General features: G+C 40.3%; 1 protein-coding gene across 1 annotated transcript; it reads right to left on the reverse strand.

Annotated features, from left to right (window-relative positions):
- Positions 1-4,350: 4,350 nt before the first annotated feature.
- trhra (thyrotropin-releasing hormone receptor a) lies at positions 4,351-19,219 on the reverse strand. The gene is made up of 2 exons (XM_055042327.1): positions 18,103-19,219; positions 4,351-9,546 (listed from the first exon to the last, which is right to left on the reverse strand). The coding sequence occupies exons 1-2, from the start codon at positions 18,913-18,915 to the stop codon at positions 9,103-9,105; spliced, it is 1,257 nt and encodes a 418-aa protein (XP_054898302.1). The 5' UTR covers positions 18,916-19,219; the 3' UTR covers positions 4,351-9,102.
- Between the last annotated feature and the right edge of the window lie 557 nt (positions 19,220-19,776).

Genomic DNA, 19,776 nt, shown 5'->3' on the forward strand with positions numbered 1-19,776 from the left:
TTTCAAATCTAGAACAGAATTTGGACTAACCTTCCACAAAATACTCCCTTTTAATGCCACACTAACATCACTCGTGTGCATTTCTTCTACATAAACAAGATGCAAAAAATATATAATGTGAGAGCAAATGAAAACAAAATGTTTTATTTTTTTAGAGGAAGTTGAGAAACCAGCTTGCAAAAATAAAAAAGCGATCTGAAACTATGGTAGTATCGATACTTCCTCGGTGTCGACATTCTGCAACGATTTGTCCGCCTCTACTTTTTACCATTCCGTCAAACCTTTCATTTTATTTGAATCACAGATTCCCTTTTCTTCCACATCTTTTATTTTACTGTACCACTAATTATTTCATTGGATGAAAGAGGTTCAGTGACATCTGATTGGGTCGTCGCCACATCGAAAATGGCGGCATGTAAAGAAGTTTTGACCCGACGTTTTGTCAAAACATCCCAAATCATGTGGCAAACGCCAAATTCCTGCATCTGGGTTGGAAAATGATTGACTCATAACATGGTGATGTTTTCTCATACTCAACACAAGTGCAATCTGTGGTTCCAGACACAGGCTTCTTGAGTGACTGACATCAGATCCCATTTCTCAGGTCAGAGCCAGGAAACAACACGGGAGGCCTGCTGGTAACGCACGGCTGACACCACGCAACCAGTCCACAGTCGAGCAACGAGCCTGAGAAAGCACTTCACACTTACCTCATGCTCTCACATAAAACATTCATCTTCTGAGAGAAAAACTGACAACATCCCGCTGCAAAAAGAAAAGCCACAATTCTGAGCTGGAAGGAACGTCACCGCGTGGCAACAGTAAGCTTTTTTGGACGAATAGCTTCCTACACAAAAAACACGACAATCATGTGGTCTTTAACTCGTCATCTCAAAAATTAAGATTTGGTTTTATTTAGGTGTTTTTGTAGTAGTCCACTGCTGTATTTTTAAATAATCAAGAATTAAAGGTTCATGCAAGCGTCTGCGTGTCCATCTTGGATCGATCAGCTTAATTTCCTCGGTCCTCCTCAACGTTTAAGTGTAAGAAAATGGATGGAAGCGATTCTAGAAATATTGTTACTACGTTTTGGTTTTGTAATCACAAATAGGTTTTACTGCAAATGTATTTGTAAAACTTTCACATTTTTAGGATCTTGGAGTTTTTTTTTTTGTTTTGTTTTGTTTTTTACTGATTTGTGATTTTATTGGAAAACCAAAAAAGAAAATCTCATTTTCAATTGGGATTTGAATTAAAAATGAAATCCAGTGTTATCGCCAGCAGGTGGCGATAACATCAAAAACAACATCAAAGTTCAAAAGGTGAAAATATGGCCCTGTGAGGCTAAATTTTCTACAAAAATAAGTACAGCTTTTGTTTTCTTTAACACTTTTTCAGATTTTTCTTCTTGTCATGAAATTATTAAATATTAAATACAATTTAAAACTTCATGAAAATAGAGTCAGGAAAGTATCGATGTCAAGCTGTCAGCCCGGCGTTACTGGATGACATAAATTATCATTTTGAGATTTTAATTTCTACACATCACTTCTCTTAAGTACTTTTGTTTGAAATGATTTACTTGAAATGACCTGCATGTTTTTTTTTCCTGATTTGTATCCTTTCAACTTTTAAAAAATTTGTATTCGAGCCAAAAAAAAGTTTGACAGCCTTGACAAGTTTCTTCTTTCCCAAAAAAATTAAAAAAAAAAATGCCCTGAAACTCTAGGCTCAGTTTTCCGGGGATTTTTTTGTATTCATATAAATTATATTTTATTTTCCATTTTATAAACGCATGTATTTACGTTAGGGAAATTTTATAGAAGATAAAAGTGCATGCAGATTTTTATTTTGTTTCCATGTCCTTTCCATAGAAATGTCCCACAGCATGGTGCTGCCACCGTGGTTTCTTGAGATACGCGTTGTGATGGACAGTGTTGGACGCCTGCCTCATAAAAGTTTTCTTTTCTGAAAAGCGCTGTCATTTGCCACGGGAAGTAAACGAGGAGCCTTTCATCAGCTATTTTTAGGATCGGTTGTTTTCCTGGAACGGGGCTGTAAGGATAAACGAGAAGGTGAGGAACACGTCTGAAGGCCTCCTAAATCTCACTTGATCTCTGTGTTTTCCATTTGTGCGCAGGGACTCTGCGGCTCACACTAAAGTAATAATCTCTGCTCATGCTAGTCTGGCTGAAGTCAAAGATAAATGCTTTTTCTCCACAAGGGATTTATGTTGAAGTTCAGATAGCTTTTCATTTTCTTTGCTAAGCGTTGCCTCCTCCTACGGTTTATTAAAACTATTTTGCAGGAACATTTGCATCTTTCATGCTGCTGTTGTGTTGAAGGATACCCTGCTGAAACGTTGATGTTCAGGGAAAAGCCTTCTAATAACTAACGCAACATGTTTCCAGTGTAAAATATGAACCAATGTAATTATAGATTATGGATTTGTTTGTTGTTTGAAGCGGCTGCCTCCTGTTCGTGCTTCAGCTCCGGAGTTGCAGCTTTTCTGACCGTGTCAGTCCAGCTCAGCGTCTCGTTTCCAGCAGAATGAAAACCTTCACAGGACCGGCGTGGTTCTCCCGAGGCAGCAAATCTTTATCAGTGTCAATCCACTTCTCAGAAGTTCTGGGCATTTCGAAACGGAAGGGGAAGGATATGCAGCTCGACAATATCAAGAAACACACAGAGATGGTATCTTGTTTCGCTCCAGTCAGAGCGATGACTTAAAATATGAAATCAAACCCTCCGCAGCCTGTTGCATTTGCAAAAACCTGCCTGTCGGCGGCACCTACTGAGCTGTTTCCTTATCGACTCAATCTTCCCTCTACAGGTTGCAGGTAGTGATAAATCGGTAGCTGGAAAGGTCATGCATAAAAGGCTCTAAATGAACTTCTTGCTTCAGAACTAATTTTCATAGAGCCAATTTTTGTCAGCGGATATGTGAAACTGCTTAACAACTACGCGTATCGTATTTGAACTCCATGAATGTGGAAGCACACCGGTGACCTTTCAGCAGTATATGTAGTGAAATGTCAGCCACTGAAAAGAGTAAGAGGTCAAACCGACCCTGATGGGACTGACCTGTGAGATAGCTGTTCTCAGATTAGATGAAAGATGGAGCATCACATAGCATGTATCATTCATTTAGCATTAGCATTTTTGCTGTTGCATTTTATTATGCTTCCTTGAACAGGTTAGGGTAGTTCTATGGGCGATACAAAACATGTCCATTTAACATATCATGCTCAAAATCACTCATAGATAATGAGATTATGATCTGCTGAGCTCCATTCAGAACAAGCTGTTGCAGTTTAAATCCAGATTAGCTGCTCCTGGCCGCGCCCGCCCCCGAGCCGCCTCCACCCCCAAATTTAACATTTACACGGATGCAAACAGCTGCGCAGCTGTGCAACCATACATCTTTGAAAAGCAGAAGTGTAACCTCCTGCTCAACCAGCAAGACTGTAGCAGGCGGTTTCTGGATGGCCAGTCAAGACACTTGTCCTTTCCAGGGGCCATTGTACAGTGCTTAAAACCAGCTGACCAAAAGTGCTGGAGTTCCGCTCGGGTTGCAGGATGATGGGCTGAGCTCAGGTGGGGTTGCAAAGTAATGGTGCAGTGCCTATTGATTATGACTCAACAATCTGAAGGTCTTTGAAATGGCTTATTTTCCGTTGCCAAAAAATATCGGCATGGATTCTTTTTTTAAGTGCTTTGGTTTTCAGTGGTATACGGAGATATGCTGCCCTAAAACATGCTCAGGATTCACATCTGGAAGCATTCAATACTGCTGCATGCATAATTTGATCACTATCTATTCCAGGTCATCATTTTTTTTTAAATATGAAGAAAACATATGCATAATAGACATACGTTCTCCCCACTACTTTAGCACAATGTGACCTCAAAGTGAAGAAAGCCTGAAATTCTATATTCCAAATCTATTTTCCTTAACATATTAGTGGTTTTAAAAACAATTAGTGTCCTCTGTGTGGAATAGATAAGACGTGCTGACAGAACCCGGTTCAAAATAAGTGATGCGCGCTCGTCAACAGTGTTTGTGCAGCCCCCTTTTCAGGAGGCCCATCCAAAGCTTTAGGAAGATGAATTTGTTTGGAGTCAGGCCACCACATGCCGAGTGACTCCACAGTGAAGCCATCAGCCGTAGTGATTGATGCTCCCCGCCAGCGGGCCGTCGCCTGCAGTAGCTCTGCGGCTGATTCATGGCGGAGTCTCAGATGATGCAGCAGCCGAACTGCTGGTGATGACTTAGAAGTGGGTGTAGGTGTGGAGAGCCGAAACGTCACGAGAAACTCTGAGGGACTAACACTCACACACCGTCCAAGGCCAGATTGAATTGCTGTTTATTATTGACAAATAAGCAATACAAAATATTCAAACAATCCATGAAGCAGCAGAGGGAAAACTACAAACGTGCAAAAAGTCACTGGATTTGCCCACGTAGTGCGTGTGTGTGTGGGGGGGGGTTGCATGTGTGTGTGTTGCAAATCGTGATTTTTGAAGCAACCTGAAAGCAGAACACAAAATATCACAGCTGTTTGCTATTTGTCAAAAGTAGGAAAATAATAATAATAATAATAATAATAATAATAATAGCAATAATAACGAACAGAAAGCGAAAAGCTGTGAGGTGTTTTGCAAACCACAGACTTGAAACAGCTTTTTGTTTCCAAATATTTTCATCTATTCTACCTTAGCATTTAACTTTCACCCACTGCACTGAGACAGTTTTAAAGAAATGATCAAAACAGTTTTTTTTTCTTCTTTTCCAGCACATTTAAAAGTACAATACTCCATGAAGTTCACATTGCACGGCACACAAGTTTTCAAACAACTTTACAATATAGACGAACAAAAAACCCGGAAAAACACAGCTGTTGATTTTAAAGCGTGTCCCTTTCGTTAGCTGGTCTCTCTTGGAGACGGGCCACATGCAGAAACTGCAAGGTTCCTCACCATTATTTCATAGGTTTGTGTTGTTGTGAAAGAAGACGGGCTGTTTCAAACAAGCATGGGGTGAAACAGTTTTGTAGAGTTACCGTGTCGATGATACGACGGCCTCGTCCGACTTCGCCAAAGTTCATCCACGTGATGAGGAAGCTGAAATGTCTTTCATTTGAATCCATCCAGCTAAATTAAGCCCATTCTGCAACCCTGCTGAGTTGGACTGACCCTGAGAGAAATGATCCATATTTGACCCAGGGTTGTTTTTACCCAGCATCTTTTCAAGTTCGAAGAGATTCTAAAAACCCTCCTTAAAGCTGCAATCTGTAACTGTTATGAAAACAAAAAGTGTTTTATGTCCCAGTGCCAACTGCAGAAACAGCCTGCTCTGTCAGAAACAACCAATCAGAGCCAAGAGGAGGGTCTCACCATAACGTATTTTGCCATGAATGCTAAGGCTAGTATGACTGCAGAAAAACAGTTTTCCTGTAATGGTAAGTTGTTTCTCCGTCATCATCACATTGAGTGGACGTACACGAGCATGACTGGCAGCACTAAGACCCTCCTCCAGGATCTGATTGGTTGTTTTTGACACGGAGAGGTGCGTTTCTTCAGACGGCAATAGAAGCTCACGGAGGACGTGGAGGAGATTGATCTTTTCACACATTGCCTGTCTCAGATTATACTGACAAAATAATGGTAATTTTAACAAAAAAGTTCAGCTCATAAGGGTGTTCAACTCACCTACATACAAAACAGAAACTCAGAGATACTCCCACCACCCCACCAGCAGGCACAGCTACACAGTCATATGTAACAAATTAGAATATTCTTGAAAATAACTTTGACTTTAATGACTGAAGTTACTAAGTGAAACATGTTGTGTAGATGAATTACGCACACTGATGTTTTCAAGCCAATATTTCCATCAACAATCATGCGTCAGTGAGAGGCAGAGGCCGGCGGGAAGTTTGTGTCGTACTTTCTGGGCTGTACAACAAAAAAAGATTTTGCTTTCACTCTTCGAGTTATAATTTTTGCTGTTTGTTTAATTAGAAAACAACGCAAAAAATTGCTTTGTTTTCATAATGTTTCTGTTTACCGTCTGAATATATGTTGTTAAATTAGCATGTTGAGACCTTACCTAAATTCTGTCCTAAATATTTTTATTTTTTTCAAATCCAGAAGAAAAAAGAAAAAAATTGCCTGAAGGTCAGATGTTTGATGGCTTCACAGTTAAACAATGAGTATCGGTACTGGTATCAATCAATATCGGCGATACTTTATTTGGTATTGGATCGATACCGAAATACGCAGTATCGATGAGAAGTATGTTTAACACCTGCTTAGAGGTTATTTCCAAAACGTATTTGTCAGCTACCTCATCAATTTATTAAATATGGCACACAATGGGTTTCATCGTGCTGCTACATGTCCCATCACTGGTTTGTGGAGATTCCTGGAACAAATAACTCGAAAGAAAAGCGCTGCCTACTGCCAGCTGAAACTGAATACAGCAGCAGGAACACGTTTCTGCGTCACTGTAGCTCGCCACTCGCTGACGCACGCGGGCTCTCCACTTGATGGCAACCAAAGCAACGCCGGGTCTTTGCTCGGTGTGTCTGTCACATCGGAGGACTAATCCAACAACTCCCCCGCTGGAATCATTAGCATTCAGGTGATTCTAAATTGACACAGCAAGTTTAAGTGAGTGTCTAAATGCGTCCGCCTCTTTCTCTGCCGAGTGCGTCGTTAAAGGTCACGTAATGCGACATCTGGGTTGTGCCTGCGGAAGCGAAATTAAAATGTCACGCCGGTGTACGTTTGGATTAATTCAGATTACATGGCTTCAGGTGGGAAACGCAAAGAGGGACGGATTCAGTAACTCCAGTCGAAACCCAGTAGAATATCGGTTGCAAAATGAAACGCAGTGACAACGACGTTTGCATGATAGTGACTTCAAGATATGTAACTTGGATTTCATTGGTGAAAAGTTTGCAAACAATATCAATTTTAGTCCTTTACAGATGCTTCGAGCATTTATTTTTTTATTCTCAAATGAACAAAAAATTCATTTAACTAAACGTACTGATAAAAATGCATGAATCTGACATGAAGTCGTCCCAGAAAGAACTTTTTAAACTTGATGTCGAAACTAAGAGGAACATTGTGTACCTATTACCGTTTCTGACATTTCAGGAAGTTTTTAAAATCTTGAGGAAAACATAAACCTTGAATTCTGTTGAGCCAGAAATCACAAAAACAAACAAAATATTTTCTTATTGTTAAAAGGATCTGATCCGAGAAACAAGTATGCAGCAGCTTTTGCTCAATTTGTCTTGCAATATCGCGTCACATTTCCTCCAGTGGTTGCATGCTTATGTCTTTTCTTCATTTAATTAGCTTTCGCTGTCTGACACGTTCAAAACTTTGATGTTGCCGATGCAGGAGCTTCATTGACACGTTTAAATTCCTCCAACATCGGAGCGTCTATCTCGGAAATGCATCAGCAGCACTGCAAAGTCGTACTTGGCTTTGCAGACTCGCTCTCTTAGCAAAATAACCCTCAAGCCTTTTCACTTAAAGACAGTCGGAAAAGACTTTTCTCCTGATGAAGGTTGCCTTGAATTGGATTATTAAAATCGGACTGAACGGATTCTGAGCCAGTACTGTTCAGATGATGGTGCTGGGATCCAACGTGTCTGCATGTCTGTTTGTGATTTTAAAGCCAATAGGTATCTTTAAGGAATGTATTTTTCTGTTTATATGTTTAGGTACAATTTTGTCCTGTTGTGGTTTCGAAGAAGCCACAAAAATGTACATTTGTGCTGCCAATTGTATTATTTTTAAATTTCGTGCTCACTCTTGAACAAGAGCAAGTCAAACACATTCTCCAAAGCCTTAAATTTGATTTGAATTTTATAGCAATAATGAATACTAGTGAACTTTTTTCCATGGCGTTGTGTTTGATGCGGTTCTAACTCGTTGAAATAAAGCAATCTCAGCTAAATGGACAAAACATTTAACTGGAATGTCAATGGACTAAATCCTCTGCGTTTAACAAGAATATAAAAAAAAAAAGTTAATTACCTTCCAACTGGCCGAATTATTCATTACATTTCAAAATTTTACCAAGGCCAATATGCTTAAAGGCATCAAAATTTTAATCTTGATGAAAATTTCTCGAAAGGTTCTGCATTATCTTGTCATGCGAAGCAGTTAAAACGCATCATCTGCTATTTATTGCGTTTTTAATTCTGTGTTAAATGAAAACGTCATCCATCGCACTGCCTTTCAGCTCCAGAGTTTCTTATTAGCTCAGCGAATAATGCATCTATTGGAAATTTATTTATTTATTTTTTTTCATTAAAAGCAGACTCGGTGGCGGTGGTGCTTCCCCCGGCTTGGTGCATCAAACGTGCAGAGTGTGTAAATGATGTTCGCCTCCGGTCAAACATTAGACTGTATACCCAGCAAAGGGAAGTGAACGCACAAGTGCCTTGAGCAACACTCTTCCAGGGGTGTACTAAAAAGTTCAGAGGATTAGTTCAAATAGCAGCTGGGGTCTTGTCAGTGTGGAATTAGCTTGTTCTCCCTGTGCATGTATAGATTACCTCCAAGTTCCTCACACGTCAAAAAACATGCATGATGGGGTAATTGTGCTGTCTGAGTTCCCCCTAGGTGAGAGTGTATGTCTGTTTCTCTTAATATCCCTTTGTTGGCTATTTATCAGGAATAATGGGCACCCAACTCCACAAACACCCTTCAAATATGAAGCGGCTATAAAAAATAGATTGATGGATTATCAGAGAACAGAGTTGCTGTGTGCATTAACTCCTCCAATCGGTAATCTTTCAGTTTTTCCCAGAAGTCATCTGATATGAAGCTTTCGCTGAATAACTAAGCATAACTGCAAATACTCTCTATTTTGGATGACTCAAAACTGTTCTCTTAACTTATTGTGTGCAAAATATTCAAAGCCCACAAAACATGACAGGGGGTGGACTTTAGTTTCATCAAATAACATATGAACAAGAGCGAAAACTCAAGCTGGACATGTCGGCGCGCCTTCAACTTAAACCTGACTAAACTCAACAGTACGTTGTCTACTCTGGGTGCAAACATCGTCTCTACTCAGGCATTCACTTTTCTGCCAGTGAGCGAGGCATCCACCACATACTGCTTCTTTTTGGCACTCTGTAAGATTCCGGCAGGCATGCACTGGTTGCACGGCGAGTGCAGCTCGTCCATTTCCGTCGTGAAGTGGTCCGGGCTTTCCCCGTTGGACGTCTCCTTGATGACGCTGTAGGTGAGAGCCACGCTGTAGGACGCTGGTTTCTCCAAGCGCTGGGGGCCGCAGCGACACAGCTTCTTGAAGGCGGTGCGGAACTTTTGCGACATGGCGTTGTAGATCACCGGATTGATGGCGCTGTTCAGGTAGATGCAGAGACGGCAGAAGAGCAGGAACCAGGTGTCCAGGTAGGGTTTGCCTAGGAAGGAGTTGACCACCACTAAGGTCCGGTAGGGCATCCAGAGCAGGGCGAACAGGACAACGACCACGGCAAGCATCTTCGTCACCTGGTGAAACATCAGTCGGTCAACATTGGTTAGAACGGACGGGAAGAGGGCTGAAAAATAAAAAACGGCAAGCAAGACATTTTACTCAAGGTATCTGCTCATAAGGAAGCAAATGGGTATCTCTAAGCACGCCTTGTTAAAAAGAAGAATCTAAAGCCACCAATTGTTTCAAAGCTAGCCACCACCCAATCAAAGAGTATGGCACTACTGACTGTCATGGCTGAACACCGAAACTGATAGAAGAACGTTAATCAAAGGAAAGGGCAGAAGGCCCACGGTGACTCCGCTGAGATCCACAGCTAAGGCGAGACAATCCGTTGAGTAGATAAACTCAACAAAGGTTGGCGTTACAGAAGACAGAGAAGAAAAAAACCAAACATTTTCAAGACACCAAAGAAGGAAGGCATTCCAGTCGAATGGATCAAAATGTTAAAGACTTTTTAAAATCACTGGTAAGACTTGTCGATTTCTGCTTACAGAAAACTCTCCAGCAAGTCTGATGGAGACACAATGAACTACATTAACTGTTCAAATAAAACAATAATAATCAGTGCCTGCCAACTAGAAATTTAAATATTTTGTGATGCTGGAATTAATGGTTAATATATGTCATAATGATATTTTCTTTATGTGAGCGCTTTGGATATGAAGACCCCAGACCTACAATATGTCTGTCCTCACATATCTATTTATTGCAACTTCCTGCATCTACTTGCCCCATACATCCAGTTGCATCCTAAAACCATGTGTTTTCATCTAAGCCTATCCTATCAAATCCAGTCAGGTGTCGATAATGCCCGGCTCTCTGTGTCTAATGCTCCTGATTTGCTGTAATGACCGGCTGCTGGTTGCTCCGGCAACTTTCTGGCACCGCATTCGCTTCATCCCTGATGCTTCCAGTTATGCCCTCTGACGTCTAAAAATGCAATTTCGTCTCATCAAACATGAGATTGTTCTCATGCTCAAACAATCGTATGCAGATTGGAGAAGCCAGAAGGGTTTCTGGATGCGTTGTCTGTTTTTGTCAGGCAGTGGGATAATTTATGGAAAATCTGTCACACATGCCCTCCATTGAGTAGCTGCAAGAAAATAAAACTAGTAATTCCAATTTTTCAACCTGTAACTAGCATCTGAAATAAGCTTGTAGTTTGCAAGCGCTTTAATACCTCATAGGCGTTCTGGTTTTTGTCACGTTAAATTTGCAAACTAAATATATTTTTCGAGCCTTTTACTCGTTAGTCAAAAAATTTTAATGAAATGTAATGATTGTGTAGTGGAAAGAAAAATCATACGTGAGTTTCAAATTAGCTTCAGAAATAAAAATATAACAAAATAGCTCCAACTCAGTTACGATGGAGGGAGAGTGCATAACCATTTAACTTGTCAAATAGTCTTTGACTAGGTCATTCTAAACTGTGAGCGGACGAATGTTTTCTGATGCCTCAAAATGCAACATTTGTGTAACTTTATGTCATGTCTTGTCAACTGACATCAAATGTCAGGTAGTGAGTAAAGTAATGGAGATTTCCAGTGCAAAATGAATGTCCACTTGCCAACTACATGTCTCCAACATATAACAGTTCAATTTATTACCCGGTATCTGAAAAGCAATGCCATTTACAGCCAATATTTTTTTTGTTCTTTTTCTCAAAAATACATGATTTTGTTTAATTTGTCAGGGTCTACAATCACACGACAGTTCAGACTTTGAAAGTATTTGACTCATTTTTAAGTCCAAGATGTCCAGAAGGAGATTTTCTCACTCACATGAACGTGTCGTCAGCAGGCATTGAACATTAGACTATAGCACCACCTTCTGCTCATAACTTTATGTTAAATAAACATTAAAAAAAGTTAGCTTTGAGGCAACACACACAACTTAATGTTCAATTTTTTAACATCCTCAAAATCTGATTAGGTTTATCTTATAGGTTCCTGTTCAGCTAATAAATACATTTTGAAGAATGATGAACTCACAGAAATTGGATTTATTTCTAACAGTTTTGGTAAATATATCCAGACAGTATCACAGGTTTCTGGTTATTATACAGCAAAACAAAACTGTGATGATTTATGAAAGAGGTCAAAAAAGGACTTTCTGTCCTTGAAAAAAAATCTGATTTTATGCAGCACACAGCTTAGGTAACTGACAGCAAGGTACACTGGAGTTGCTTATCAGTAAAAAGGTATGCCGCCTGTCATGCTAATGCTTTTTACTCAGTCGAAAGTACAGTAAAAGCATGTCTGGGGAATGATAATGTGGTGAGGGATATAACCAGCGACCAATCCTCTGTTTTTGAGTGTTTAAAAAAAAAAGAAAAAAAGATGTTTCATTCATCTGACAGCTTTTCATGAGTTAGAGTAGAAAGTGTATCACTGATGTAAGTTTAAATGAATGACAGAGATTGCTCAAGGAGCAAAACTCTTGATTTGTTTGCATTTTATCATGTAAGAACCACAGGAATGAATTTGTTTCATAGGGGTTTTTATGTAAACGACCAATGCAAAAGAGCACATAAATGATATGAGTTTTTTTTATAAATAAACTATCTGAATACTGAATACTTACAAGCACATTTTGCTGTAAATATAGTTGCACTTTTTTGCATTATGTCTCCTGCTTTGCCGTTTAGATATACAGTTTTTTTAGATGGACAGATGTTTTAATTTGCTCATTCTTTGCAAAATACATTAAAACATGACATTATAGTCTTCATTTATAGGGGAACGACATAATGCTGACCTCGACCCTTTGCAAGTGCAAGAACTTCAAGTCTGTTGGGATTTTTATTTAGTTTCAACAAAGTGTAAACGTGAATTCAATACGTTTTGATCCAGAAGTCCATTTGTGAGGTCAGACACTGATGTTATTTCTTTGGGTTAAAGTCAGAACCCTGTGCACAAAGGTCTTTCACACCAGAACTCTTATCTCTAAACTGTTCCCAAAGAGTTGGGACCATAAAATTGTTCAAACAAGCCTAATATGCAGAAGCATCAACAGATACTGTCACTTGAACTTCGTGACCAAGTCCAACTACTGTAAAACATCATGACAAGACCTGACACAATGAAGTCATGCACCTGGCTCTTACACACCCAGATTTTTCCATTAAATTTCCAAAGTACAGAGAACACGACTCTACTGTTCCGGTTTTGCCCTGCTTTACGCTGTGGCCCTGGTGCTGTAAGGTTTGAATGCAGCTTCTGGGCCAAAGTAACCAATTCCTCAGAGCTCTCTTTGCACTGCTTTACAGCTAATCTGACAGCCACATGTAAGTTTGTAGTTTTTTTGACACTGCAGAAAGTTGGTGACCTCAACGCACCATGTGCCGCCAGCATCTGCTGACCCCTCTCTGTGGTTTTACATGGGAATGACAGCAACTCGTCACTTCCAGTTTGTTTTAATTCCACCAAAAGCAGACTGTGGAATTTCTCTGGTCGTGGTTAAATTTCACAACTACGTCCACGGCACAAAGCTTAAGTTTCGCATGGCGTTAGAGAGCAATGTTTGCCGAATCAGTCTCCTAGCTTAGGTGTTGGACTAAGCATGTCATGTTTATTCCAACACCTAAACATGACATGCTTAGGTGTTGAAAGTGTTTCTAAAAGTTCCATCTTGATTTTTATCTAGTTTCAATAATACTTGAGTCCACTGGAGTTGAGGCTGTGGAATTTCAAGTGTGGAAATTCCACACAAATGAGACATCACTGTCTTAGTTTGCACATTCAAAGATACAATTTTGGGATTCCAGTGCTCTATGAGTTCCCAGTGGTCCGATAATTATCCAGAAAGATCAAAAAGTAGGGCCTGCTGTCATTTTCAATTTCAGGAATGCAGCATTCTGAGGTGAGTGAAGCACCTGCCTAGTTTAAGATAATTATATAGAATGTTATTAACGAGTAATCGCTGCAACAGTAGCATGTGTGTTGTGTTGATATTGTAGCAATGTTGCACATGTATGATATACTTGAAAATCCTGGCGCTCACTCAGCAAAGCCTTCCCAACCATGTTTAAAAAGACGGAGCAGTAAGTCACTTTTTCAGTTTCCCTTCTGAAGTTCTCCTGGAATGTTTGCTCCACGTAGAAAAGACTCTGTTTCTTATCTGGAATCTTGCTGAAGCCTTTGACAACACGCAATTACTCCAATCCCTTCATGCCATTATGACGAAGACTTCAAAAACTGTTCCTTTGACATTGCTTGCTCCACACCAGGGGAATGCTTTTCACCATTTTATGTGACAGTGTGGAGAATGAAACCGACAGTGGTGCTCGTTCTTAAGAAACACAAGGACTGTAAGGACACAAAAAAAAACTGCACTGAACTCATGGTGAGAAATTCTTTCATTCTACCATTTTGGTTTTCCTTTCTGTCTTAGCACACAGCATTATTTCCCCCAATCAAAGTTTAGGAAAAACTTTATATGTCAGAGGATCTGAATTAGACTAAAAATAATACCAATATGGGTGTCTAATCAAGTGGGATATTCATGAATTTGGAGAATAATGTCAAAGTCCAGGCTGAGTCAAACCAGCCAACTCTACTTTTTTTTTATTCAACCCCATCCATATTTTAACCTACAGTTTATTGACAAAACACCCCAAATTGGCTCATTTATTTTTAATAATATCAGTATATTACCTCAGCAAATAACATTTAATAGGAGTTCTGTAGAGGCTGTGCAATGTGGTGTAATGATAGAAAAGTATTGTAATTATTCAGCACTGCTCTGTTTGTGTCTCAGCTGATTGGCCTCTCAATCAGGACTTCTTTGTTCCTTCGTGAGCCGCAGCGGATCTCGACAGCATCTGCTCAATGATATTTTTCCAGGGGAAATTAAGGACACTGATACATGGATCTCTTGCTAAAAGGCTTGCAAGCAATCAACAAGCAGATCGTTTGATTTCTAACGTAGATCGCTTACTTGGAACTCACAAACGCACACGGGTGGGTAAAAGGCAAATCCTCATCACTTCTTGACCTTTAGGTGACGTCGTTACGTGGCTGGGATGGACCGCCGCGTGAGTCCACCACGAGCATGTTAATGCTGATAAACAGAATTTGTCAGCTAAAGTGATGGTGGAGAAAAAGAAAAGAAGTCAGCCTAAAGCCTGTTTGAGTTAGGGTCAACTGATTTGACTATCCAGCTAAGCAGGGAGCTCCCTCGGGGGACCCAACCCTCTTCATTCCAGGAAGGCGTCAAACCTCATCTGATAAACAAACGTCTCCCGCCGCTGACTGTCTGAGACAGCCTGGTGGGTCTTTGCCCTTCGAGCCTTCTGCTTCGTTTTAAAGAGAGTGGTGAGACATAAAATAAAAACGACACACTGCTGGAGGAGTGGTTTTTAGTTTGTTTTTTAAAGAAGGATAAAATGATAAGACTTAGACCAGGGTTTAGCTCCTAACTATTGGTGTGTGCAGAGAAAACAAACACGATAAACAAAAAGCAGATATACTTTGAACTTACACTACTGCCTTATCACTTAAAGTTAAAAATAGATGCCAAGAAAAGGGGCTGACGTAGTGTTAAAGCCTCGCAAATGCTGGAACTACTCCTGGAACGGGGATTGGGTGGCTGAACGATGTTAATGATTTATATTAATTACAGTTAAAGTTAAACAATGTATGTTGAAGTTTAAATTTATATGGTAAACTCTCTCTTTATCTATACAAAATGCACCCACAATTCCTGCAGAAATTCAGAAGTGCTACCTTTTGTAGTGCAGCGTTCTCTTCATACCCCGTGGTTCCTGCAGGTGCAATGTGAATTTTGTAATTTGGTTGAATTTTTTTTTTTGCTTGAGTGTTTAAAATCTTTCTTAAAGTGAACAATGTGTCCTGGTTTAGTTTTCAAATGACAGATTACAGTTATACCAACGTAAAATTGGAGGATTTGGGGTTCTTCCAGCTGAATATCAAACAGACAGCAGGAGGATGTAAATTTATATATATATATATATATATATATATATATATATATATATATATATATAAAATCTATTTCTTTTAGTTGACGCTTCATTCAGCTGCCTGTCTTTGCATTCAGCCTCCAGTAAAAGAGGTCCAACAAGTGGTGACTAAAATAGAAATAGCATCAGTGCTGAAGAATTGGACTATCAAGGTTCAATAAAATCGCAGTTCAGGAACTGATTGCTATCTTCCATCCTGTCTCAAAGTGTACATTTTGGGTGTTTCGTGTTTAAAATCCCCTTGCAACTCGCTCAAGCGGGAGGGATTATTGTGTTTTAAATTCTCCCAGGTGTGATCTTATCCAAAAAGCCCAGGGTAAGTCGTTTTGGCTTAGAGCTGAGGTATTGTGTTACCGCCTGGATTTATTGATGTTTTTTTCAAGTGGAAACCTCAAAATAATTGCGCACAGCTAAGCGGATATGGCCTTCTCATAGCAAAGCAATTTTTTAAAAAGTTATTTTTTATTTATTTTCTAATTTGGGACAGAATAAACTTGTCGATGCTTCACACATTTTCCTCTGTGATAGTAGATTTGATCATTGTGTGTAACATCGTGGGGTATTGTTCAGAAAGAGTTTTTTTCAATCCCTATTTCTTGTCAGAAATCATTTGAAAACAAAACATTTTAATAGTAGAAAAGATAAACTCTATAAAGTAAAAAAAAACACACAAAAAACGTGCATACATAGAATGAAAAGTGTTCATTTGGAATGAAATGTATGAAAGAAATGATATTGCATGTCACTTACTATGCTTAGAACAGATCTAGTATATTATGACATGCCTAATGTAGTTAATCTTATTGGTATAACCCTACAAAATCTGACATTTATAGATCTATTTTTATTGCTGGTTCAGGTCAAGGAGTAATTTTCTTTATTAGCTCAGAAAATATTAAAAATATTAATATTTGGCCTCATTTCCTACCCTAATTTAGCCAAAGCCAATAAAAAATAAAGTCAGGTTTATTTAGCTCATCTCATCATCTCATAACAATTTGTACATGGGCATCTTTCACCTATCACTCTGCTGCGCTTATAAAACACGCCATTTGAATTTATAGAATAAAATAAACTATTTACATGGACATTTCGAAATCGGTATTAAAGGACAGCATTAAAAACAACCTGCTAAAATGGCCGAACTGACATAATCAGCCTCTTTTTGCCCATATTGGGGTGCGATCCATGTCAAAAAGAAGCAAAATGAAGGATGGGTGTGTGATAAAGAGAAAAATGTTCTACTGAAATTGAGATATTTTTTTTAAAATCCATTCTAACAATGTGGTAATGTATAGTCTGTCCTTGACAACTGCAGCTAAGTTCATTAGCATGTAGTTCATCAGGATTAAGAAGCTCAGTTTGCTACCATGTTCGGTATTAGCATTAGTGTGGTCGCTAAGCTAATGTAAGCTAGATAGATACACACTTCTGTTTCTGCTGAATTCTTTCTGAGCTACAGGTCGTACAAATGGCTCTTAACTTTTGCTAAGCAACAATATTTAGTCACAATATAAGCTTTTGAACGACATTAGCTCTCTCTGCTCGACACCAAACACAACTTCGCTAAAATTCTGAACAAAAACCAATTGCAAACGTTGCTAGAACGTGAGCATTGTGAAACATTACCTTTACAGCCTAACGCGTTTTACTCAAAATTCAATTATTTTAATGTCAAATGCATTCCAAAATTCATTTTGGCAGCACAGCTTGGCAGCAAGTGTGACCTAGCGTTAGCGCTATCGCTAAACCGGATGAAACTTTAACATTGAAACTTTTATTTTTTAGCCACAAGTCTTATGATGGGTTCTCAAAGTTAACATGTTGATATATTGATTCAATATTTTTTAAGCCTTAAAAACATAGCTTTACTCAAAAAAAGAAAAGAAAAAAAAGGGTAAATAAGAGCCATGGACGTTTGAAACATTTTTTGGGGGGTCAAAACAAAATGCTAATATTGAATAGTTAGGCAAAACAAAACAAAAGTATCAGAATACAACAATTAATGAATGAGCTTGAAAATTACATTTAGAATCTACAGAAATGTGCCTTGTTAAAACATACTCAGTTTAATTGGCTGATATTTAGAGCTTTGCAAAATGAGATTTGCAGTGAAGTTTGGCAGGCAATAGGGCCACCTGATGCTTTGTGATGTTAATAATGCAGCCACGGTTATTGACATGACGGTATATTTGTGACACTTGTGTCCAACCCATATCATATGCACTCCACCAACTATCCCACATAGTTTTATTATTTTTTACAAAATTTTAACTTAATTTGTATTTTTTTTCGTGCACCAGACTTTCTAGGTGTCTTAGAAAGTCTTAGAGTAAACTCCTAATGAGTAATAAGATATAAATTCAACCAACTTTTGCGCATCTGTTTTCTTACCCTCCCACTCCCTTAATTCAAGAATACACGAAAGTCCACCTGAGAGGAGGAGAATTGGCTCAGTCGACATTTCTTTCCGATTGTTGGAAACAGTGGTTCGCCCATCTGAGCTGTGGCACCTGCAGGAGCCGCCGGGGGACCCCCGTCCACATCATTACGCAGAGAGACAGAGAGAGAGTAAACAGGAGCCCACCTGTCTGCGGGAGGCGGCCGTGGTGCTGCTGCTGCCGGAGGAGACGCTGCCGACCATCCTGCCGCCCTGGCTCGCCTCCCTCTTCCACTTCTTGCTGCCGCCCTTCGGGTGGGACGGCAGCGGGTTGAGGAAGAGGATCCTGGCGATCAGCCCGTACAGAACGGTGGCCAGCATGAGGGGCAGCACGTAAAACACGGCGAAATCCGTGAAGTAGATGGGCAGGTAGTGGCTCCTGGACACCTTGTATGCGCAGGTGAGCAGCGCCGCGTTGTCGTACACCAGCGTTTTGGTGTCGGACAGGAACAGCCACATGACGCAGTAGGCCGAGGTGAGCGCCCACACCAGCATGATGATCTTCTTCGCCCGGGACAAGGTGCACAGGAACTGGGCTCTGATGGGGTGGCAGATGGCGATGTAGCGCTCCACGGTGAAGGCGGTGATGGAGCAGGAGGACGCGTTGATCCCCAGGTACTGGAAGTAGGTGATTCCCAGGCAGCCCGCGTAGCCATACACCCACTGCCCGCACAGGGCGTTGCTGATGTTGGGCAGCCCGGCGGCAGTCAGCACCATGAGGTCTGCGGCCGCCAAGCTCACCAGGTAGCAGTTGGTGGGAGTTCGCATGTGCTTGGTGGTCAGGACCACCAGGATCACCATGACGTTGCCCACGATCCCCAAGCCGCAGATGAGGGACACCAGGAACACGCTGACCACCTTGTACTCGACAGAGTAGTCGTTCCAAACGCCCAGAGTCTGGTTTTCCGGCACCGACGTGTCATTCTCCAGAGTCATGTCATCCACCGTGAGGTTTTCCATGACAGAGAGAGGCTGTAGCTCTGTGCGCTTTGGAAAGAAATCACCTTAAACATTGAAGAAGAAGGGGAAAAATACTTTAAGTGTCTAACAAAACTGAGGTAGAATAAAATTGTTAAAAATATAGCCTATACAAAAAAGAGAACCCCTCCAGCCTCTCTAATTACGCATAAAAATACTTCATATCTTCCCTCCTCGTGGAATATATCCTGCGATGCGAAGCGAAGTCGGCAAAGAAATCTCCAGTACGCGTGCCATACGCAGCCAGAAAAGGCTCGCAAAACGCATCAGCGGACGTGCTGCGTGCAGCGGCTCCTGCTGCTCCTGCCTCCTGACTGAGAAGCTTTCTGCAGAGCCCCTCTGCTCCTGCGAGCCTCACGGTGACGCACTGGGACCACCAGCTTCTTCCTCCCAGACCAGGGACTTCCAGACAAATACATAACAACTCGTTGGGAATAATAATAATAATAATAATAATAATTTCATGTCTTGGTACTTTTAAGGCCTTATTTTTGATCTTTTCTTGTGTTACTTTTTTCCAGTATGAATCAATACTCTTTTTTTTTTGCATCAACAACTGAATGGAAAACGGAGCGCGGTTTCATTGAACACGTCATGCGCCAGCGTATTTGTCTCACTTAAAAACAACATTACACCCACATCATGCTGATAAACACGCCGCACATCAATTACTGGAGAACTTTCCAGTCTTTATTGTCAGGATGTAGAATGCTGTTGCCGTGATTTGTAGCCGTTCCGGAGGGGATTTAATAGAGACCGATACAAGGGGCGCACCGATTTATCGCTGGATTTCCTTAATGGTGATCTGCCGATACTGATATGTGAAACCGATCTTTTCTACCT

Source organism: Poeciliopsis prolifica, unplaced genomic scaffold (assembly GCF_027474105.1).
Source record: "Poeciliopsis prolifica strain line A6 unplaced genomic scaffold, Auburn_PproV2 SCAFFOLD017, whole genome shotgun sequence".
NCBI classification, from domain to species: domain Eukaryota; kingdom Metazoa; phylum Chordata; class Actinopteri; order Cyprinodontiformes; family Poeciliidae; genus Poeciliopsis; species Poeciliopsis prolifica.

Coding starts and splice junctions, on each gene's coding strand:
- trhra (XM_055042327.1), bottom strand. CDS start 18,915: ATGGAAAACCTCACGGTGGATGACATGACTCTGGAGAATGACACGTCG. Junction 9,547..18,102: donor CGGCCGCCTCCCGCAGACAG/GTGGGCTCCTGT, acceptor ATGTTTCACCAG/GTGACGAAGATGCTTGCCGT.